General features: G+C 42.0%; 3 protein-coding genes across 3 annotated transcripts; 2 read left to right on the forward strand and 1 right to left on the reverse strand.

Annotated features, from left to right (window-relative positions):
* Nucleotides 1–1,077: 1,077 nt before the first annotated feature.
* hspd1 (heat shock 60 protein 1) lies at nucleotides 1,078–10,060 on the reverse strand. The gene is made up of 11 exons (XM_085383668.1): nucleotides 9,919–10,060; nucleotides 8,097–8,272; nucleotides 6,043–6,378; nucleotides 5,868–5,963; nucleotides 5,663–5,756; nucleotides 3,686–3,854; nucleotides 3,464–3,563; nucleotides 3,132–3,377; nucleotides 2,879–3,053; nucleotides 2,608–2,786; nucleotides 1,078–2,488 (listed from the first exon to the last, which is right to left on the reverse strand). Exons 2-11 carry the CDS (start codon nucleotides 8,268–8,270, stop codon nucleotides 2,330–2,332), a joined length of 1,728 nt encoding a protein of 575 aa, XP_085239794.1. The 5' UTR covers nucleotides 8,271–8,272; nucleotides 9,919–10,060; the 3' UTR covers nucleotides 1,078–2,329.
* Nucleotides 10,061–10,454: 394 nt separating this feature from the next.
* On the forward strand, nucleotides 10,455–14,189 carry hspe1 (heat shock 10 protein 1). The gene is made up of 4 exons (XM_085383669.1): nucleotides 10,455–10,609; nucleotides 12,509–12,664; nucleotides 13,822–13,911; nucleotides 13,993–14,189. The coding sequence occupies exons 1-4, from the start codon at nucleotides 10,490–10,492 to the stop codon at nucleotides 14,041–14,043; spliced, it is 417 nt and encodes a 138-aa protein (XP_085239795.1). The 5' UTR covers nucleotides 10,455–10,489; the 3' UTR covers nucleotides 14,044–14,189.
* Nucleotides 14,190–15,481: 1,292 nt separating this feature from the next.
* Nucleotides 15,482–23,992, forward strand: mob4 (MOB family member 4, phocein). The gene is made up of 8 exons (XM_085383618.1): nucleotides 15,482–15,616; nucleotides 16,290–16,352; nucleotides 18,006–18,106; nucleotides 18,562–18,604; nucleotides 18,902–18,988; nucleotides 19,085–19,164; nucleotides 19,834–19,945; nucleotides 22,201–23,992. The coding sequence occupies exons 1-8, from the start codon at nucleotides 15,557–15,559 to the stop codon at nucleotides 22,333–22,335; spliced, it is 681 nt and encodes a 226-aa protein (XP_085239744.1). The 5' UTR covers nucleotides 15,482–15,556; the 3' UTR covers nucleotides 22,336–23,992.
* The last annotated feature ends 67 nt before the right edge of the window (nucleotides 23,993–24,059 follow it).

The following is a 24,059-nucleotide window of genomic DNA, read 5'->3' on the forward strand; positions in this document are numbered from 1 at the left end:
ACAACAGACTGTTCTCTCTGCTGAGGTCAGGAAAGCGATTCCGCTCCCTGAAGACCAACACAGAGAGACTGAGGAGGAGCTTCTTCCCGCAGGCGATACGGTCTCTCAATCACACCACCACACAGTACTGACCCACACATACAGTTCTTACACACACACTGGACTTTCTGGACTTTGGTTTTGCACAACACTGGTCACTATATTCTTCATTTCCGGTTAATACTTGTACAGCTGCTGTTATTGTGTATATATTTATTTATATTTATATTTCTTCATACATTCTTATATAGTTCTATATTGTGTATTTTGTTGTACAGTTATTTTATTTTCAACTTTAATTTATATATTTTATCTTATTCTTTCCCAGTTAAATTTACCCTTCATTCTAATTTGTGTTGTACAGTTATTTCATTTTTAACCTTAATTTATATTCTATTCCTTCCTAGTTAAATTTACCCTTTTTAATTTTTCATATTTATTTCCTATCTTATTCATAGCCTTTTCCTTTTTTGTTTTCTTTAGGTCACGAGCAGTTGTCCAAGCATTTCACTACATATCGTACTGTGTATGACTGTGTACGTGACAAATAAAATTTGAATTTGAATTTGAATTTGAATACTGGGTTTCTAAATGGTCCTAACAGCTTCATAGAGGCAAAGTGTGCTCACTTTGGTCCCAAAGTGATAGAGCCATTCCTGATTTAGTGTGACGATTATTAACCGTTTACTGAGGTTAAACATTAAAGCCAACTTTGACAGGAACTACTGTAGCAAAACACTCTGGGTACAGTGACCTCTCTGCAACAATAAGGCCTGAATGGTTTGGAAACAGGTGGGAGCGACTGGACAAACTGTGTATATGCAGAAATCTGTACTTAATCCTCCATCTGCTAATGTTTATGCACAAGTTTCATCTGTATCGTTTTCATGGTTGTACTAGCAAGACATCTTCAGCTTCTGCCTGGATGGTTGAACAAAAGGTGAGCTTTGGTTGAGAAGACAAACTTAACCCCAACCTGCTTTACTAAAGGAAGCAGACTGATTTGTGGAGACTACATAGCAGAAACAAACATGAATCTGCACATCAGAATAAGAGTTTATTAATGAAAATTAAAAAAAGAAACCACAATTAACATCTACATGAAAGAGTAGTGGAACCATCGCTGCTGTTTGGAATAAAGTAGCAAGACAAAGATCACTCTCCGGTTGCTTTCTGTGAGTGCTGTGCCACGATGGAGGAAACGAGGATTTCACATCTACTCCATAGCAAAGGATCCCGAGCCCCTCACATACAATCAGCTGTACACTCCGATGCAGAAACGCGACTCGGTAAACATTCAGACTACACGGGCTCCTGACGACGCTCCACTTCTGGTCACTTAGGCACTCTTTGTCCAGTTGTAACAAGACAAGATGGAGAAAGGCTCCGTGTATGTACGAAAACTGCTTTAATTCAATCACAGATGAATTCAAGTCAATCACAGACAACACATACAAATAATTAAAAAAAAAAGAAAAGAAAAAAGACAAGAGTGAAGGACAGATGCTGAGGCTCTGTGGTCCATTTAAGGATAGTTACAGTTTATTCCACCCTGCTTATTTCCCTTTTGTAGCTCATTGTCAAACTCATTTTGGATTGTGTTGTAGAGGTTCAGGGTAACAAGGAGTTGCCACACTAAACTAAATCTGGGCAGAAATTCAGGCCGTCTACCTTTCAAAGAACATTGGACTTGTGCAAAACCCATACCCTCCATTTATGGAAAGCAATCCCATGTGAACCCAACATGAAACCTGAAACACAGCCTCCCGATGAGCAGGTGAGAGCTGTGCTTCTGAGTACAGCTGGGTCACTGGAAAGCAAAGGCGTGAAGAAGGCCGCTCTCACTCAGAGACAGCCGATGAAGAGACACAAGAGGACGGAGACCCAGATGTTCTGGAGTTTAGAAGTTTTACTCCTTGTTTCCCTACAACAGATGTAGTGAGTACAATGTTTATGATCTAAAGACCCACACGGGAAATACATCAGGTAGAAATAAACTGGAACCATCCTCAAATATGAACACTGCTGAATTTCCTTCTTCACTGGTATTAGTTTAAGTCTGTTGAGCATTTGACGAGGAGTTAAGTGCTAATGGAAAAGGTTTGAGGAGGACTCTAGTGTAGCAGGTGGACTCGTGGGCTCAAGTCTTTTGAGCATTTATCAAACATTTGCATCTCTGACATATTCGTCGTCAGTCCGTCCATCACTGTGGGCAGAGCTCAGTGGGGGCAGTTCTCCAGCTCCACTAAGCTCCTGATTGAGTCTGTACACAAAGATCAGGAGGAGTGGCTCAGAAACCCATTCCACCCCCCATACCCCCCATGCCGCCCATGCCTCCCATGCCCCCTGGCATTTCCTTCTCCTCCTTGGGGAGCTCTGTGACGACAGCCTCAGCAGTGGAGAGCAGAGATGCTACTCCTGCAGCATCCATCAGTGCTGTCCTCACCACCTGTAAGAGGAGGAAATAAAAAGTTAAAGCTCCTCCATAATCTGCCATGAAAAAAAAACCCAAAACAAAAAGCTATATAGCATCCATCTTGCGAGTGAATGTGATTGGCTGAGCTGTACCTTTGTGGGGTCAATGATGCCCTTCTCCACCATATTGACGTACTCTCCCTGCATGGCATCGTAGCCCGTCCCAGGGGATCCCAGCAGGATCTTTTCCACAACGAGTGAACCCTCCACACCTGCGTTTTTGGCAATGGTCATGGCAGGAATACGAAGCGCCCGTCTGATGATGTCCACACCTGTTTAGATCGAGGCGCTGGTTAAAACCGAAGCTCGTATGTAACCCTAGGAGTATGGGTGTTACCGAGAAGAGGCTAAAGCACAATCTTACCGATCTTCTGGTCAGAGTTGGCAGTTTTGAGGGCGTCGAGGGCGGGGATGCAGCGCAGCAGGGCACAACCTCCTCCAGGAACAATGCCCTCCTCAACAGCTGCCCTGGTGGCATTCAGAGCATCTGTCACGCGGTCCTTCTTCTCATTCACTTCCACATCACTTGTTCCTCCCACCTGAAATAGAGCAAAGGTGTCACAGCTTTGCCTCTCCACAGGAAAAACCACTCATCCACAAATGGTGCCGAATCCAACCTTGAGCACGGCGACTCCATCCGAAAGCTTTGCCAGCCTCTCGTTGAGCTTCTCCTTCTCGTAGTCACTGGTGGTGCTTTCCAGCTGCTCGGCGATCTCTGCCGCCCGTTTCTCAATCTCAGCCGAGCTGCCTCCTCCCCTCAGCAGCAGGGTGTCGTCTTTAGTGATCTGCACCTCGCCGACCTTGCCGAAGTCATGAGCCTGGATGTCCTCAAGAGCCAGGCCCAGAGCCTCATCCCCAAACACCTACAGATACACAAAGAACGATATACCATCAGATGGCAGTTCAGATTTATAAAGAGTTGCCACACTTAAGACTGATGAGAACCTACAGTCCCCCCGGTGGCGATGGCCATATCCTTCAACTGGTTCTTCCTGTTGTCGCCAAAGCCTGGGGCTTTAACTGCTACCACCTGAAGCCCAACCTTCAGCCTGAAAATAAATAAATAAATAAATAGCTACTACACATTCAAAGTTCCCTCAGTGTAGTTTTCTCTTTTTTCCTTAAGCAGTTAACATGCATCTCAGTCCCCGACTTCACAACAACAATGTACCTGTTGAGAACCAAGGTGCTCAGAGCTTCTCCATCCACGTCCTCTGCCACGATAACCAGAGGTTTACGGTGCTGGTTGGCAATTTCCAGAGCTGGCACAATGCTCTGGACACTGGAGATCTTCTTCTCACTCAGCAGCAGGTAGGCATCCTGGAACTCACACTTCTGGCCTGGTAGAAACAGGAAGAAACAAGACTTGGCACATGAAAACCATTCACAGTTTAATGGTTACAAAACCTGCATGTTTTACTGTTAAATCCAGTCAGCACACAGTATCGATGTTAGACGGATAAGTTTGAAAGCATGCTTCTGTCTTTTTTTTTTTTTTTTTTTTTTTTTTTTTTTACACTTCAAATTTGTCTGTAAAGATTATATTTTGATGCAAGTGAAAACACTAACAATTCAATAAAGCAAACCGTTTCAACACTGTCACAGATAGGGATGGGTACTGTTCTGACATAAACGGTAGTAACCAGACCGAAAAGCAGCGCACATTTCGGTGCTTTATTTTCCTGAGCTGTGATACACTTTAGATTCTAGCCAATCATTTTACGTTTCCGAGGATAGTAGGCGGGGCCAGGTACGTACGTTCTTTTAGAGCAGAGCTACAGATTAAAAATGCCCAAGCTGAAGCGGTCAAAAGTCTGGCTGTACTTCACAGCAAAATATGCAAACTCAGCAGCAACAAGTGCTTTAAGCTGATACTGTGATACTGTCAAAGGAGGTAACACCAAGAATCCGATGAAACACCTGGCGACGCATAGCGGTTTTTTTTAAAAGCCGAAAAAATGCGCCGTATTTGATAGCTTGCTGCGAGACCTCACACCGAGCGCATCTACTGCGGGTGTGGTGCCTGTTATCAGACCCGGAGTTAGCAACATCCCCCAAAAACACGAAGAGGAGAGTCCTGGCCCCTAGCCCTGCCAGTGTAGCAGAAATGATGACGGATGATGATGCAGCAGCAGCCGTTCTTCTCTGCGTGAGTAGCTTAATGTTGTTCGTGTGCAATTTACGTTGAGTACGCTAACCACGTTATTACATGAATGCATGTAAGGTGAACTAGCAAACATCATCATAGCTACATGATGCTGTCTTCTTGTGGAAAACAGTTAAACATGAGAGGTTTTTGGACAAAGTTTGTGTTTTTTTCCATTGTTTAAGCACTGCTTCCAGCCAAGAGTGATACCATATATGCCCCATAGCTGCAGAAAAGGCTAACATTGTTATCTTTTTACAAAAAAACAAACAGCTGAACATGAGAGGTTTTTGGACCAATTTTGTGTTCTCCATTCTTTAAGCACCGGTTAAGCACTGGCACCGTTTCAAAAGTACCGGTTTGGCACCGGTATCAGATAAAACCTAAACGATACCCATACCTAGTCACAGATAATGACTTGTGTTTAAAACACTGTCAGATGATCTTCTGGGGTGCTTGCCCTTTCCCTGATTATCAATGCGTTATTTCCAAATACCTTCTGCAAAGCATACACTTTCTCCAGCAGGGGGCAGCACTTAACAAGTCAGTGTGTTGAGATGTTTTTGGAAGCACACTGCTGTTGAACTTTAGACCCCATTACCTCAATGGACTTTGCCTATTTTCCAAGTCACCACTGAATACAAATGCCTTGTCTGGGCTCACTGCCCCACCTGGTGGTGCAAACCAATATTACATGAAATAACACATTTACAAAGTGTCTAACACAGATTCAGACAAAACCTATAAAATAAAAATTTAAGAAACTAACATGTTATGCTGGACATTCTAGTCAGGCAGCTACAAAGAGATAAATGGCAACAACTAAAGAGGATAAATAGTTTAGATACGGTTTGTTTGTTGTGCTCCTGTAGGAGGACAGTGGGACTCTTACAAGCCTTTCACACTAACTGGTCATTTTATAATGAGTGCACAGCACCGGTTTATCAGTTAAAACTTTTAGCGAGTAGTAATGCACAGCTGAAACCTGTTCAGCAGCCTTACCTTTGGCAGTGTTGATGAAGTAAGGGGAGATGTACCCACGGTCAAACTTCATACCCTCAATGATCTCCAGCTCATCATGCAGAGTCTTCCCATCCTGGCAAATTGAACCAAACATTTACAAGCTGTCCTCAAAAATCAGACAGTAAATGTTCATTGGACGAGTAAATGAGGTTTTCTCCAGCAGGAGGAAATCTCTGAAACCAACCTTCACGGTGATGACTCCCTTGCGGCCAACTTTCTTCATGGCATTAGAAATGATGTTGCCAATCTCCACATCTCCATTGGCTGAGATTGTAGCAACCTGAAAGAGCAGACTCATAATTAAAACTCAAATCCCAAATGCCCGAGGCCCCATGGAGACAGCAGAAACATTACCATACCTGTGCGATCTCCTCGGGGGTTGTGACGGGCTTTGAAAGGTTCTTCAGCTCGTTGATGATGGTTTCTACAGCCATCATGACACCTCGGCGAATCTCCACGGGGTTCGCACCTTTGCTGATGTTGTCGAAACCTTCCTTGGCGATGGCGCGAGCCAGTACAGTGGCGGTGGTCGTGCCGTCGCCGGCCTCCTCGTTGGTGTTGTTGGCCACATCCTGCACCAGCTTGGCACCAATGTTCTTGTACTTGTCCTTCAGATCAATGCTCTTTGCCACCGTCACGCCATCCTTGGTGACCTTTGGACTGCCCCAGCTCTGCTCGATGATGACAGTGCGACCCTGAAATGAGCCAGAAAGTTGTGAGATGAAAAGTTCTGCACATATGTTTCACAAAGACAAATAATCACTTTCATCTCCAGTATTTTCTTAAGTCTATGCCATTTGTTGCATTGCAAGAGGCATTTAGCATAATGATTAATGCATTTTGTTTAACACTTGGCTGATGAAGGACTTAGGCTAGCATATCTGCTTTATTAGTCCAAATACATCTCAATTCTTTGCTGAAATTAAACCTGCTTTTGGCAAGAAATTCAGTGATTTCCCTTCTCTGCCTGTGGAGGGCAGGGTACCCCTTTGTGGCATCAAGTCAAAGTGTACAAATATCTAGCTGTAAGAGCCCCAGTTCTGCCCACCTTTTGTTCAAATATCTGTATTTATTAGTGCCAACCACTCAGTAAAGTTGGCCCAATGCAAGACCAGGAGCTGAAAGCCTACACCAGGGGTCGGCAACCTGCGGCTCTTTAGTCCTTGTACTGCGGCTCCGCGTGGTTTGGGAAAATAAATTAGAAGTATTTAGCTGAAGTGTATTATTTATTATTTATTTATGTTAGTTCTTTTTTTAACTTTTAGTTCTAAAGTGGAAGATTATTGTAATATTGAAATGTAAAAATAAAATTATATTCTATTATTTTTTCATCGCTCAAAATAAGCGTCACACTCGCGGAAGCCAGTATACCCGCCGAAACGCTGTGCATTTATCGAGACTTTCAACCCCAGGTAGGCCAATTACGGATCTTCGGAGCCACATTATGTCAGCAGCTGTTCTCCACCGTGAACTATGTTAAAAACAAAACCGCTCATGCCTCACAGATGACAGCTTACAGTCCTGCGTAAAGATGAAAGTGACTTCGTACAGCCCCGATTTGCAGACTCTGTGTGCAGAGGTTCAGGAGCAGAAGTCCCATTGTAAACATACCACAGCAGACCCGACGATGTTTCCGTGAACATGCTTTTCAGCATCTCTTTATTGACCACTTTTCACACACGGTTGCTGTACGCATACAGCCGGCTGTAGCTTTTCAGCTCACAGCCCGACACACACCAACACAACAGCAGAGCGAGCACAGACGTTGAGGTGGCAAGGTGTGATTGCGGGTGCAGCTCAGGTGCGTCTGCCTCCGCTGCAGCGGCGTTTCAGACCACGCCCCGCCACACACATTAACCAGGTAAAATACATATTTAGGCAGAATTTTGCAAATATCTATTTTTCATTTTTCAGCAGCATAATGCTTTTTTTCCCCAATTAGATTTTAAAAGTCAGGTCAAGGCTCCAACAGCCCAAAGGCAATATAAGGTTGGTGGCTCACAACAGTTTTTGTTTGCTACATGGATCATTTTAGTTCAGCTGGGTGTCTTTCCTTTTGTTATATTTCTTTAAGAGTTAAAAATGTGTTAATTACATTAATAAAATGTGATTTTCTCTGTAGCACTTCGTGGATTTCATAAGCAACACACCTTAGTTGTTCACACAAAGCACAAGGTAAAAAACAATATATACAGTGTTATCTTCATTTTAGATGTCAAAACGTATTAGCGGCTCCCAGTGTTTTCTTTTGTGTGGAAACGGGCTCCAAATGGCTCTTAGGGTCTTAAAGGTTGCTGACCCCTGGCCTACACCAACACTCAGTGTAAGATATTAAGGATCTTTCTGTACAGTCTCCTAGAAAACTGGTCTAATATTCAAGAAAAAAAAAAAAAAAAAGCAAAGGGGGCGTTACCTTTGGGCCCATGGTGACAGCCACGGCATCAGCCAGCAGGTCCACTCCCTGCAGCATGAGGGCACGAGCGTCAGCCCCAAACTTCACATCCTTGGCGTAGGCTCGTGTGAGGTGGGGAGCCAGCGCGCGGCTCACAGGCCTCACCTGCCTCATGACTGTGGCTAAACGAAACATGTCTGTGGGAGGAAAACACAGGTTAGGCCATAATGATGACTCCAAGTATCCCAAAGTTTAATTACATTTCTTCGCATATGTAATACGTACACCCCTAGTGGCCGCAGACGGCATGACATGAGACTTGTGAATGAATGAATAAAGGAACATCTCCAGTTGTACTAAACAACAAGGGGGCAGAGTCCCCTGGACTTATCATTAATCTGCAAGTTTAATGGTTTTAAGTGTTACCAATACTGGTTTTGGCCTGCCTACCTACATATTAAAAGTAAAGAGAGGTGCAGCTGAATACATTTTATTAATAGTTGAACAACACAATCTGACAGCCAGAATATCTGAAAAATGTGTCAATTAAGTGGTTGAAACTGGAAGATATTTCATTAACCTCCTAAGACCTGAACTCTTCCACAGCATGCATTTTTAATTTCTCTTTGATATTTGGACATATTGGGGCCCGATGAATGTAAAAACAAAGAATAACTAGTTTTGTTTTTTTTTAAACACCTGATTTTTGTTTCTAAGAAAAATGACAGCCACATGAGGATATTCGATTAAAATTTTGATAGAACAGTAGCAGTGTAATGTCCTTGTAACAAACGAACAAACCAAAGAAAGAGCCTGGAACATTCTTTAACATTCATTAAGGGGTTAGTAAAAATGACAAGGTAGCCCCAGAGCCAACCTGTTAAAACCAGTTAGGAAAACCTGTCAGTGACTTCAGTCAGCCAGATCACACCGGCTTAGCGAATAATGACCATATTTTAATCATTGAGTAACATATCAATTATCAAAAAGTAGAAATTGTAAATTATTGGGTACTGCAAGAACAACAAGCTATTACGAGTTTAAACTGTGCAGCAGTAGTATGCAAGAGCCCCTTGTCGGTTATCGGCGATTTTTAAATGGGGTTTACAACCATGGATTGTTATTAAGGTCTAAGGACCACAGGATTGTAACCCCAGATAATCCATGTTTTTAAAAGTCGTGTACAACACCACCCCCGCGACTTTATCCCCATTCTTGTTGTAATTACTTGAGGTTAAGCTGTATTTAAGCTACTGAGCGACCAATAACCATAGTAAATTCAGTGCAGATGAATATAAAAAAATCAATTAAGTGTAACTACTTCAAAATATGTGATAGTTGACTAAAAGATGTTCTAAATGCTTGAGTCTCTTGACTGTTAATTCTATGCGCATTGACCGTGACTGGATTAAGAAACGTCCACCCCACGCGTGCGCTCTTCAGGTCGTGCGTCACAAGGTCAAATTTGTGAAAGCACGTGTGGAAGTGCTTTCTCCATCCCTGCTCAGCTCATACACGGTCTCACTGCGAGGTTTTAACTGCTTTTAATCATTCGCTATCTTCCTCTTACTCCACACGAGCAAAGCACATTTAACAGTCGAGACAATACACTTACGAGGAGAGCACAGAGACAGCTAGCCTGTCGGTTAAAGTCTGTAGTCACACTCGTGTGTCCTTGCAGTTAGAAGGGGAAGAAATATGTTAGCGCGGAGCTATCAAACTCGAGCCTCCTGAGCAGCATGCGCAGAATGTACTCTACACAAAAGCTAGCGCTATTCGCGAGTATTCGGGCTGTAACGTAAACTGAGTAGCTTCAGACACTTGCAGCAGTGTCCACACTTACCTGTGAGTTGAGGTAAAGGCTTGCTGCTAGCCGGTCTGCAAGACGGAATGCTATAACGACTGGAGGAGAGAACAGTCGTGTGGAATAACGGAGACAGAACTGCACATGGCCTAGCACATCCGGGTTATGTACCGGCCCGCCCAGACTGTGTATAAACCATAACTACCTAATAAAAGTGCTCTTCTTTTAAAATTCATAATGACGTGCGGGCACACGATTACTTGAATTATAGTTCTCGATAAAATAAAGTCAAAACAGTGTGTAAAATAGGCTAATTAGGATAGAAATATGTAGAATTATAAATTAATGCTCGTTCCTGGGCAAACGGTTCCAGAATTTTCTGGCGTGCCATTGGCGGAAAAAAAAGGGTCAAAGTTGACATTGTGCAACATTGCCTCAGCTCGGAGTGTTTCAAAGACCGAAAAGTCACTAAAGCAGTTTTAGAAAATGTCCCGTACATGTTTTGCTTTTATTAAATAATGTGTGAGCTTTTAAAAAATATTTTGATGTTGGCCTTGGGTGTACTAGAACTTTCCCTTGCGCCTGACGAGTTCAGGGCAGGTTAGTGCGCATGCGCATTCTGGATATTTCTTCACGTGGAGCTATCCTTCAGCGTACCATATTCACGCTCACCAAGGATTCGGGGTGCAGATTCACGCCGGCTCTCAGACCTCACACACGTCCAGAAATGGTAAGGTGCCTGGTTAATTTAAAAAAGGCGAACAAAAAACGAGCGTCAATCACCGCCGAGTTCTTTGATATAGGTGACGCAGTCAGTAGACGGTTTAAATAAACTGACCAGCTTTTAGTTATTCTTAGCCGCATGTTAGCTAAAGTGAACATCAGTGACAAGGTCACGCTGCAAGGGAGCTAAGAATGAGCTTAAACAAATGCACGTTTGTCTTAATGGCAAGCCACAAAGCCTAAAACTAGATGAGGGATCATAAGACCTGTATACAAGTACAGCTATGAGCGCACTGTTAGCTGAAGTAAAAAGGTAAGTAATTGCACTTAGTGTAGCCATTTATTCATTCATTCACACACACACACACACACACACACACAAGGTGCAGCAAGTTTGCGTTTACCGTCAAGCTCAAGGTCACAAACCTCCAGGCATGAGATTTAGTGAGGAGCGACATGCAGTCCCATTGTTCCTGCTGAACTACTACTGACATCATGGCCTCTGAGTCAGGAGCAGCGGAAGTTTCGTTTGCTTGAAAGTAGTTTTTACAGCAGCATCCACTCAGATTGCATTCAGGACAAATGAGGTACTCAAGTACTTTATCCACCGCATTTGAGGAAAATTGAGTGCTTTTTACTGCAGTAAATCTCTTTAAAGGCTTATCAGTGTAGAGGGAGTTATACTTGTCTGTACACATTTGCTTTGGAAAAGTTGCATCACCCCTGTGTAGAAACATTGTCACAAGTAAAGGTAATGCTAATATTTAAAAATGTACGAAATCAAAAGTACTCATTGTATAGAACAGGTTACTACTAGAATTGAGTCTTGCCACTGGTCAGCCATCTTGAAATGTTATGAGACACTTAGGTGGGTAGTTCTTTTGAACCCTTGTTTAAGTAGAAACCATGTCTGCCAAAACTAGATCCTCAACTAGCTTGATACTCAATTTAAATGTAGATGTCTAGTATACATCTGGTTTTCTCGTCAGGTCATAAGCCAATCAAAACACTATCAGTGGCTAAAGTATAAGGAGAAAAGTTGGTGCATCTGACAGAAATGTGGGGCTAATCATAATGAGCTTATGCAACTTGTTAAGAACTTTGTGAAAACTGCTTCGTCTGGCCTTGGATTTTATCTGGTACCAGTGAGCAGGAGGATGTTTGATCCAGGCTCAGGGCTGATTGATGTTGGTTAGTTTGTTTTATCAGTGGAGAGGTGAAGAGTCCTTGGCCTGGACCCCTCAGACATAGTGTGGAAGCTCCGCCTCCTTTCCCTACTTATCAAACTGGGACCAGTCCCACTCCATCACCCTCCTCCATCACAGTCACAAATGACCTTTACTGAAGGTCACTCATGCAGTTGCTTTTAAACAAATGTTGTCCTTAAAGTCGTGACAGAAAAAAGTTGATCAGTGTCTCTTTGAAAGGCTGCACAGCTGCTGTCCTCCCTCGTGATTTCAGACTCAAGTAGATAAGTGAGGAAAAGTTAATTTTCAGTTTAGCGGAAACTGATTGACAAAGGCTGCCTCTGTCGCTGACCTCCACCCGCTTTCTTTAACTCAAACCCAGCAGTTTATTATTCACTCATGCATTATAACCAGCACGTTTCTGTATTAACTTACAGCTTGACTTAACTGTAAGCATGTGAAGCATGTGAAGCACTGAATCTAGTTAATGTTCACATTTTAAAACCTTTGCAGCAAATCTGTGTGTGTACAGATAACACATAAGTCAGGGGAGTGGGGCGTGTTACACAAGAGAGCCAACTTAAAAGTTTGGAGTCAAATTTGTAGGATTTTTCTTTTCCTCCAACTTTTATTTCTAATGATGAATCATTAGCTGCCCAGTTCACCTAAACATAGTGTGATAGTCGTGCTAATATGTCCTGTCTTTGTGTGGTCTCCAGGCTTTCAGAAAATTCCTTCCTCTGTTTGACCGGGTGCTTGTGGAGCGCTTCACAGCAGAGACGGTAACAAAGGGGGGCATCATGCTGCCAGAGAAGTCTCAAGGCAAAGTGCTGCAGGCTACAGTGGTGGCAGTCGGACCTGGCTCTGTCACCCAGGTAAGCATACATGGCATAGCTGCTACAAGAAGAGTGTATGGTTTTTGTTTTATTTTATAAACTAAAGCTTGTTTTAGCAGTTGGTATTAAATTACATGAAAATCTCACAATTCACAATACCATTAATAAAAACAATAATTAAATTAAGAACTCTTTTCATTCATTCATTCATTTATTTATTCATTTTCAGGCACAACAAATACCTATATTGAACATAAAATACACAAAACAGAAACTTTATTCCCCTCCAAAACAAGACAGTTATGAATCAGTATATCATGCTTGAGATGGGTTTTACTTTGAAAAGATTCCAATATTATAGTTATTGCTTATCCTTCAGTGTCCCTGATTGGGTTTAAAGCAGGGGTGGACAACTCCAGGCCTCGAGGGCTGGTGTCCTGCAGGTTTTAGATCTCACCCTGGGTCAACATACCTGAGTCAAATGATTAGTTCATTACCAGGCCTCTGGAGAAGTACGAGAATTGTTGAGGTCATTTAGCCATTTGAATCAGCTGCGTTGGATCAAGGACGCATCTAAAACCTGCAGGACCCCAATCCTTGAGCCCTGGAGTAACCCACCCCTGCTTTAAAGGGTTAGGCTGATGCAGCATAATTCTTTTTATGCGCACGACTCTTATTTCTGTATACACAGTTGCTCCTGGAAAAGCAAAACTGTTCAAAATAAAGTCTGTTATAGTTTTTACAATTTCTGGTTTTAGTTTTCTGAAGGTGCTGCACCTTTAAATATGATGCATTAAGAGAATAAAATCTGGACTTTACTATTTCCTGAACCCTGGTTACAGAATTGGGTTAGCACTGCTAACATAGTCAGTGTCTGGTTGACCTTCAGACCTGATCTAACCTAACCTAGGATTTTTCTCTCAATGATGCATTTGAAAACTGCAGTAAAAATGTATCTCTAAATACACAGTGAACAGGACTCCTGCTGAAGCACAGATCCTCAGCCATCTGCCCTTTAAAAAGCTGTTAGGATCAGGGAAGCTACGTGTCATGTGACCATCCACTGCATGACTGTATTTTCTTGTAAATTATAGGGTGAAACAAAAATACAGATTTTTATTGATTTTTAAATATAAAAGACTCAGTAACAACTGTGGTGTTACTTCATGCCTAACATGTTTTTCTCCTTCTTTCAGAAGGGAGAAATCCATCCAGTGAGCGTTAAGGTTGGGGAGAAGGTTCTTCTACCAGAGTACGGTGGGACTAAAGTCATTTTGGATGACAAGGTGCGGTGCAGTTTCCTCAGACTCCGTCCACACTTTTGTGCTGAAATTAGTTACATTTTTTTCTTGTCTTTTCTCCCATAGGACTATTTCCTGTTCCGTGATGCAGATATCCTCGGTAAATATGTTGAATGAGTCGCCAGTCCTCATGTAAAGTCCCTGACATCCCCGGAGAGAAGAAATTAAGTTCATTCATGTCTGTCTTTTTTTTTTTTTTTCTTCTTTGTTCCTGTAAATAATTCTAATCATGTTTTGTTACAATAATAAAAGTGAAGACTCATTGTTGGGCTTTTCCTTTGACACACCTCCACCTGAAACTGTGTGATACTTGTGTAATCTTGGCAGAAGGAAAGTTTAATAGGCTTTTGTTCACATAAAGAAAAAAATGCAAGCACAGAAAAAGCTAAACACAAAAGGTGCTGCTATAACTTTTAGCTGTTTTGGTTTTGCTGTAGTTTTAGGTTGGCAGAGGGTGTTGTAGTTTCAGATGGTGTTGCTGCACTTCAAGTGATTGCTTTAAACCTTTGAAATCACAGTAAAACCCCAGCATTTAGTAGTATAACATTTGTAACCATAGGGTTAACGTGGGCTGGAACCAGGAATGATGTAAAGTTTCTGTATTTTCAAAGCAGAGAAGAAACAAAAACGAAACAATGTGCGACGCTGAGAGATGGAGAAAGATTTGCGTAGCTGAAAGGGAAATGAGAAATTATGTTCAAAAGTAAGGACTGCACAATAAGTTACATCTGCTAAAGTGGAACCATACTGTTCTAATTAATGTTTTTAAATCAAATATCGAACTTATATATAATGTACTGATGAATGTGGTTTTGTGGAAAATAATGCAAACCAGAAGTATATTCATTTTTGACTCATTTGAACTTCAGGCAAAACTGGTTAGTTTGTAGTAAAGTATATATTAGACCGGTACAGAGCAGACCAGTTGTTCATGGTTAATACTAGGTTATAGCAAGGGTAGCAGATATCAATCTATATTTAAGGTTATCTATTAGATTCACCCACTAAATTCTCACTTTTATTCTAACTTTCAAGTGTGTTTGGGTTGGGAAATCAGCCACATGCACCCTGAAATACCTGCTTATATCTTAAATGCATATGACTAAACCCACAACGAGCAGTGCATGTGGAAGGAGCAGCACAGATCAGCTGATCAAAACAAATTATTTATTTCTAAGGAATTCTTTTCTCAGCGTTACTAAATTCGATTTTAAGGTTTCCCAACCAGCCAAATCCCACTTGAGCCTGTAACTAAGGGACCCATGACACAGAAAAACATACAGTAAAACGAAAAACTACAGATTCCTAACTAAATCACAGCGCCTCTCTTTGTAGACAAAGTGAGTAAGCTGGGTTTCCTTATAATTCAGACTTTGAGGCAGTGCACCCAGATTTCATGCGTAGCTGTAAAAACATTAAACACTGTTTTTGGTGTTTGTCAGGTTGGTCTGTGTCTTTCTCATTGGCACTTTGCAGGTATGCGAACCCCCTGCATATTGGCTAAAGAAGAGTGCCCTATCACTGATACGGGTCTCCTTACATAAGAATGAAGTTTGAGCCTCTTTGTGTTACCGTATCCGCTCAGCAGCTACAACACCGCGGCTGACGAACATCCGGGTATTCTGTCGAGATGGTCATGGCGGAGGGTACTGCAGTTCTCAGGAGGAATCGGCCTGGAACCAAGGCGAAGGTGAGTTGTGGTCTGTAGAACCACTCCAGCATGAGTACAAGAACCCTCTCCGCGGCTGGGAGAAGCTGCGTCTGTGATGCTGTACAGCATTATCGTCCTCATTTTCGCGACAACTTTGTCGCAGACAGCGTATAGGAAGGGCCTGACCTGGAAATAGCCAGCTAGCTAAGATTAGCGGTTGCTCCGTCTAGTTCCTGGAGTAATGTTAGCGACTCTTGGTCCTGCTTTCCCTGTTCTGAATAAGTGTTCGGCTTGAATAATTCCTTCGCCAGTTTGATGATACATTTTTACACATACCTCGATCCACGCGTCCGAGAAAAATTGTTAATTTCGCCGGAGCTTTGCAGGAAATAGTCATATCCCAATAGACGATACATAACTATGTAGCTAGCTATCTGCCTTCGGAGCTCAGAGTAATGTAGGAAAACTATGGCTGTTAACTTAGGTACTAACGTTTTACCCTCCGAAAAACTTCACCTGTCACCGACAGTTTGTCATCCCGTTACCCCCCCTCTCCGTGTGTGTCATATATGATTTATAAACTGCCAGGATTGGCAATTTCTTTTCATTTTACGTCAGATGACAGTCACATTATATAGACTAGCTTTTGGATAACTGGCGATACATTCCAAACACTGAGTGCACACTAATACTGTCCTTCTTCATTGTGCAGGATTTCTACAACTGGCCAGATGAATCATTTGAGGAGATGGACAGCACCCTGGCTGTCCAACAGGTGGGTTGACATTTCGTGTGTGTGTGTTCCCCACTCAATTTTAGACTGTCTGGTGCTGCTGTCTTATCGCTTGAGCTTAAAGTTGCTCAAATTAGACAAGAATTTGACTACATAGAGCTCGGAAATCGCAAAGCATGTTGATAGGCACCATGTTGTTCACATAAACAAAACAAAGTTAGATCCTAGCAGGCATTAGGGAGGAAAACGGGCTAATGAATTTAATGTTGCACTGTAATAATAACAACCTTATGTTTACTACGTACTTTAACTAAACTGTACTGTGAGTCTGAAGAATGAGTCATTCAGATGCATAGCAGTTTTGGCTTTTATTATGGCAGGTCGTGTCATTGCAACATTTTGTGCTGTGGTGTAGCACCAGCTGCAGGAGCTTTTTTTTGTTCTCCACTGATACCAGTCATTGATACCACCTTGACTTCTGTGTGTTCACTTTCGTAGCCCGGCCACGATCACACTATCGCAGAATCTGTTTTTCAAAATCAAAGCATGAAGACTTTCTTTGATTCCAGCTATGCTGCCAGGTAGCTACAACCCAGATAACTGACACACCTAGGGTGTGTAGCATAGCAACAGCCCTACAGCATGTAACCACAACAGTTAAATATAGTGTAATTATAACTTTGTGGTATGAAATTCCTGTGATCACACTAACATATTTTTCAAAATGTTGTTGAAGGTGATACGTTTCCTTCTTCCAACTGCTACCCAAGCCAAGCTCCTTGTTGCTGCTTCCTGTCTGGAAAAGGGTTTCCATTCTAGTCACATGTGCTGTTTTGTCATTTTAAAACGTTTTAAATGTTTTAAAACGTTTATATATTCCATTATCAACTCGAACTTGCTTGAAAAACAATCCCATTATGCATTACATTAGTGATGGCACAATCCTGAGCTCTATATTCGGTCAGTGTAAATGTTGTTAAAGGTTTAAAAAACTGTGGGGGGATTTCACACTCAACCTAGTGAAATGAGTTTATATGTATAGTAGAATTTAAAACCAAACTTTTAACCAAAGAGCTCTCTAGGTGAAACTGGATGAAGTCCTGACACAGAAAAACATTGAACTGAGGGTCAGTGACTTTAATCAGCCGGTTAAATTTGACATTTTTGACTGTGCTTGCAGGCATCATGTGTTGTCTTTACATGCCTTTGTCGGAACATGATTTTGAGACAGTTTGCAGTGTTTGCTGCTTTTTCTGACTTTAAGTAACCAAAATCTCTCCAAATTCCTCTGTGCCTTCTTTTAAGCAGTAGGGTTAGCACTGTGAGCTTTGGATTATGAGCTGTGCTTGTTGTGACATCTTGTTTTTAATAATGTTGTCACTCAAGTTTTTCTCAACATTTCTGTTGTTATTTTCTTTTTTTCCATCTGACTCACTCCTAACGTACCGGTGTGGCTGACAGTAGCCCAAACATTTACACATGTGCTGCTCTCTGCTGTGTGTGTCAGCCTACCTGGTGCGGCTCTGACTTTATTCCAAACACATTATTGGTTTGGTGCGGCACTGTTCGCATTGTCATTGGCCTTTCGTGATGTATGAACACATTCACTGTGTGTTCATCATGTGTCAGGTGATGAAAGTCAGACTGGACTGTAAGTGAGAGTCTGTACTAATGTGTGTGTTTTCTCTGTGTCAGTATATTCAGCAGAACATCCGATCGGACTGCTCCAATATCGACAAAATCCTGGAACCTCCTGAGGGTCAGGATGAGGGCGTGTGGAAGTATGAGCACCTCAGGTAAGAAGTCTTGGGGCACATATTTCTAAACAGGATCAGAGCTGCAGACAAGCATTTATAAAATGTCCTTTTATATTCTGGCAGCTCCTACACAGTATAGCAAATATATACTGTACTTTTTGTTTCTAAAACATGAAATGTTTTGCAGGCTTCATTAGTTCTGTGTTCAGTCCTGTGCTTATTTCTACTGCGTGCAATCAGTTTTTAGTAACATCTCTGAAGAAATTATTAAATTAAGTTGAATATGTAGACCAGTGCCGTTTCTAGAGATTCTTTGAACCAGTTCTTTGTTCAGATATGAGGAGCTTTCAGATAAAAAGAAAGTGAAGTATAGGCGATCGCTACTTGCTTAAATCTTGTGCTCACAGTTGGGCTAAAACCTGGCTGCAGAAGAAAAAATCATGTGATCAGAGGATATTTTGTTTTAACTCTGCTTTCATTGGATCCTTTTGTAGGCAGTTCTGCCTGGAGCTCAACGGGCTAGCTGTGAAACTGCAGGTGAGTACACTAAATTACCACAAACTTCCTTTGGTTATTTTGGGGTTTGAGCATTCTTTCGCCCCTAGAAATTCGCCTTAATCCTCTATAGATCCCGAATCAGGTCTCATTTAAGGTTTAAAAAAAATAGTGCAGTCTGCAAAAATGGTCATTGACACATAAGTCAGCAGCATGTAGGCTTGCTACTCTTTGTAAACCAGGAATATTTCTCTCTAGTGCAGAACGGTTCAGGAATATCAAGTAGTTGGTTTAGTAAGAGACTGTTAGCTGCAGTGATTTTGGTGTTTCTGCCTGCAGAGTGAGTGCCATCCAGACACCTGCACCCAGATGACAGCCACGGAGCAGTGGATCTTTTTATGTGCTGCCCACAAGACACCCAAAGAAGTGAGTCAAAGCTTCCAGCTGTCACTCAAGCTTTTCAAGCAGCTGCTCTCACATTGATGGGTTTGTGTTTGTTTTGTGATGCTGCTGCTTCCACAGTGCCCTGCCATCGATTACACCAGGCACACGCTGGACGGAGCTGCCTGCCTTCTTAATAGCAACAAATACTTCCCCAGCAGGTCAGTCGTTTTCCATTAAGCAGCTATAATTTATAGAATAGTATCAAATCAATTTCAGGTCATTGTTTAGCTGCTAAGCTGAATAACCAGACTGTTTCTGTTCACTCTTAATACTCTTGAGGCATCATTTTCAGCAGGCATCCGATTTCAGTATCCAAGCTCCAAAAGTACTCTTCAAGCTTCAAATTGACTCCAATAGGTGCTTCTACTAAAAAATCTCAGATGATTTAAAAAATGTGACCTCGATCTAAAGGTCAGAGGTCAAGTTCTCTAAAAACCCTTGTGAATGTGACAACTTGAGAACGAGGGGGGGATGTAGGATTTTTCAAATTCATACCACAGGTGTGTATTTTATTAAAAGTTATGCACAACTGTATTACTTTAAATTGCTGTTTGACAGGCATCAGCCACCACAGACATGACTTGATTACATGAGAGACGGAATAAAGTGTTGGAGGTGGGGTGGTAGTGGGTTGTAAAGTGGCTTTCATGTGCGCACACTGTAGACAGGCTAAAGCACATTTATTACAGTGCCTTAGATGAGGTTGGATTTGTATGGAGAAAGTAATGGGGCACCTATACATTTCACCAGCAGCTGCTCAGCTATGGAAACCCATGCTGTGATGCTCCCAGTGCACAAGCTAAATCACCACTGGTTTGTGTCTACAGGGTGAGCATCAAGGAGTCATCAGTGGCCAAGCTGGGCTCTGTTTGTCGTCGCATCTATAGGATATTCTCTCATGCTTACTTCCATCATCGCCAGATATTTGACAAGTATGAGGTAGGCGTTTACAACCTTTGCTTCCCATCGCTCTCTGGTTGTTGCTGTCAAGCTAGAAATTCTAAAATGTGATTTTATTTGTTCCTTCCTGGTATATGGATTTGTTTTTTCTTTTTGCTGTTACAGAAATCAAACTTGAAGAGGTCATAAAGACTGTTATAGTCTCTCTTGTATTTTTAGTGTGTTCATCATTGGTTTTAAGTAAATGTGCTCTGTTCAAGTTAATTTTTCCCCATTTCATTTCCATTTCAATTGCTAAATTGATTGTAACAAAACATAGAAAAAGTGAGGCATTCCCCATCTTTGAGTGACTTCACACAATAAACTGTGGATCAGTTCTCTGCAGAAATCTAAATGATGCTTACGAACAATCACAGTGCTTTACCTCCACTGTGCTCGGTGGCAGCAAACTACACACAGACTCCACGTCAGTGCATCAAATCAAACTTTTAGCCTTTTAATGGTGACACTGGTGAGCAAGCACGTTAACGTTAGCCAGCTAGCTGCTGCGTGGGATATAAGCAGTTTGTTCACAATAGCTTAACAAAAGACTATTTATACAAGTCCATAATGTCTAAGGAAAGAGGAATTTGAATGATGTGTCAACTAGTTACCATCAGCAGGGCATCCCATCCAAGGAGGGTTATTTTGAGTTTTTCTTTTCAATTATTTGTCGACATGTCCAAATCACAACTCTGAAACTGTAAGTGAAGATTTAAGATTTGCACATTTGTCTTTTTTTAATCACAGTTCTCCTCCTACTTCATCTGCCTCACCCACCACTGCTGTGTCCTCCCTTATTTCCACCTTATCTCCTGAACTCAAGTCACGGCTCCAACATAAGAAAATGTACATAAACATGTCTATTTATTACAATATTGTTACAGTTTTTGTCAGAAGATGAAACATGAGACCCTGCTGTAGCCAGCTGAACAGCTGGTTATAAGCTAACATTATGCTAGCTAATGTTAGGTTCAAGTGTCGTTAAAAAAAGAAAAAGAGAAAGAAATCACTTGTGATAAGCTGTTTGATTATTCTTTATTTATTTATGAAGTGTTTGAAGTGAATTCAGCAGCAATGGCAGTAGGGCTGGGCGATATGGCCTAAAATCCATATCATGGTATACTTTGAAGCATGTGTGGTAACAACATATCGCGATATAGTCTTCTGTATAAAGTATTTTACACACTATAAGGCGCAGTTACAAATCCTTTAATTTCCTCAAAAATCGACAGTGCACCTTATGTATGAATTCTGGTTGTGCTTACTGACCGCAAACCGATTTTATGTGGTACATGGCGTGCAGAAATCTGTCAAAAATGTTTTAGTCTGACTTTGGTAAGCTATGAAGCCACACAGCTTGATGGATTGGTGGAGCATTACGGCTACCGTAGTCAGGAGCCTCTCGGAGTAATCTGGGTCCAAAACTACGTCTACTTCAGGTCCCAAAGTCAAACGAACACTGCGGCATCACTGAGAGTTAAAAACTGTTTCTTTCATCTTTAATAAAATGATCAGCATTGCTGCTTTACCAGGTGCAACAATTAAGTTTAACATCCAGACGTCCATGAAAACAGGATTTATTAAATTTAGTTAGAGAAGAGTTAAAAGTTATCAGGAAGTTAGCTCTCTAGCTTCCACCTAAACATGATATGGCATGTTCTGACAGAGATTTCTGAAAAATTTCAAATGTACAGCTCTGCTATCACTTCCAACATAAATGAAGACAGAAAACTAAACAGCAGTGACATTTGTAGGGTTACTGAAGTTGGGCTAGCTGGTATATAATGATGTGCTACGTGATCGTAGCGTCAGAGCTATGTTAGCATAGCATTAGCACAGTGAAGCTGGAGGATGAACGCTAACTTTTTTCCACTCAATAAAAGTTAACGTGAGGGTTCCTGATGGTTAGGGACAAATGCAATTGCATGGCAGGATGCTGTAAACGGACCAAACTTCTACCGTGTACAGTTTATACCGCCCAGCCCTAAATGGCAGCATGCTTTGTTCTCTGCCATCATGAGGATTAAGGTTCATATATGCTTATTTCTCAGAAAGTAAGAGGAACGTGATCATAGGACAGGAGTGTGTTCTGAATCCATAAAGTAGAAACACACAAATGCCTCTCACCGTTCAGCTTTAGAATAAAACATTTCCAGCAGTGGAGTCTCGTGGTCTGTTTCCAGCCTCTTATAGAACACTGAACTGGTAACACACTGGCTACTGTGATCATTGCTACATATGTCTGTGTGCAGAATGAAACGTTCCTGTGTCACCGGTTCACACGCTTCGTGATGAAGTACAACCTGATGTCCAAGGACAACCTGATCGTTCCCATCCTGGAGGAGGAAGTGCAGAACACCTCTTCAGCTGGGGAGAGCGAAGCCTAAGAGACAGCTCCTGCTGCTGCCACCATAAGGGAGACACATGTAAACACATTTCTACATTACAGAGGAGACTCATTCATTACACACACACACACACACACACACACACACACACACACCAGTGTATTGAGGCTCCCGTCTAGTAACACTGTCCATGTCCCTCCTCCCCAGTCACCTGTATCTCTAAAAGGATGTAAGGGTAAAGATGACCAGGAGCAGAGTTCAGTCATGCCTGCAGGACACAATTATTTTTTCTATTTCCACTCAGAGGTTGGGGGTACAGCCCTGCTCTCACTTCTCCTGTAGGGAAACCCTGTTCATAATCCCGCATGTCCACAGGATCCAGCTTGTGTGCTCACGGCTCCGTGGCTGCTTCCCAGCACGCTGGAGGCATTTAGTTTTCCAGCAGATGAAAACACTCATTTAGATCAATTGTGGCTGTACTTGAATTTAATGACCCTCTGTGCCTCTTTACTTCACTCGCCCACCAGTATAGCCCATCTCAGATTTATCTTCACTATATTTAGAATAAAGGGATAAATTTTTTGTTTTTTAGCACACATGAGCACCTATAATCTTATTTTAGATAAGAAATAAAGGAATCATAAATACCGTGTAAATAAGGACAACTTTAACAGCATTAACCATGAAAGCTTAAATACTGATGGGGGAACTGCAGTGTGAAAGGTTTTACCCTCCAGCAGTTCCTGATTAGAGGAGCATTCTTCAGATTTGAAGGAAATATGCAGCAGCTTTAAAGCTTGCAGTCAGTGTTTTGTATGGTTGGCTAACGTTTTAACGTTTGGAGCCCTTTTTAGTTCCCACACACTTTGACTGTCTACGTTATAACACCTTGTACTGAGCATAGAACACGAAGCAGTTCTTGCAGGTATTCATCCATCCTCAGCAGCGATGGAGCCGTGACACCACGCTGCCTCTCGCTCTGGACATCGCAGGCTAATCTTCCTCAGGCAGCTGGATTTGCAGAAAGCCTCTGTAACTATGGTGACCTGTATTGTTGAGAAAGGCCCACACTGACAGCTCTCCCTCCTTCTGTGTATATAAACCCTCTGCCACTCCTCCCCGTTTAAATTCACTCATGTTTTCTGTGCACTTTTCTCCTGACTGCTTCTGTTCTTTTTGCTTGTATTGCCTACCAGTCTGATTTGGGGGTGTCCCATGAGATGGATCACTAAATTAGCCTGCTGACTTAATAATGCTATTAAAACACAATGTAGGTGTGCGGTTCGTGTGGTAGTGAACAAAGAAAACCGTAATCTCTTAGCTCTGTATGTGTACTAGCAGTCAGATAGTCTCTTCGGCCTTTGACGTGTATAGGAAGGCTGTTTGGCTAACTCTGATCCTGCATCGTGACATGTCCCCACTTCATAATACTGTGTCCAGTGTGCCTGATGTTCTCATCTCCTGCAGCAGTGGGCAACGTTTGGCTGCTTTAAGCATTCAATAAGTCATCCAGGAAGGAGAGAACATCGGCCACATTTACATGTCGGAGCACAACCTTCTTTTACCCTCTCCCTCATTAAGTTATTTTGTGGGAGGAGCCTGATCCAACCCACTTTATTTTTTTTTATTGGACTAAAAAAATTTTTTGTTACTGTTGACATTTTCATGTCTGTTAATAAAAACAAAAAGACTATTATTCAGACGTGTGTGGTCGTGTGGTTAATCAGTGAGTCAGACATGGGAAATACTGTTTAATAAAAAAT

Source organism: Rhamphochromis longiceps, linkage group LG16 (genome assembly GCF_057381845.1).
Source record: "Rhamphochromis longiceps isolate RC_006_pf linkage group LG16, R_longiceps_female_GT1.1, whole genome shotgun sequence".
NCBI classification, from domain to species: Eukaryota; Metazoa; Chordata; class Actinopteri; order Cichliformes; family Cichlidae; genus Rhamphochromis; species Rhamphochromis longiceps.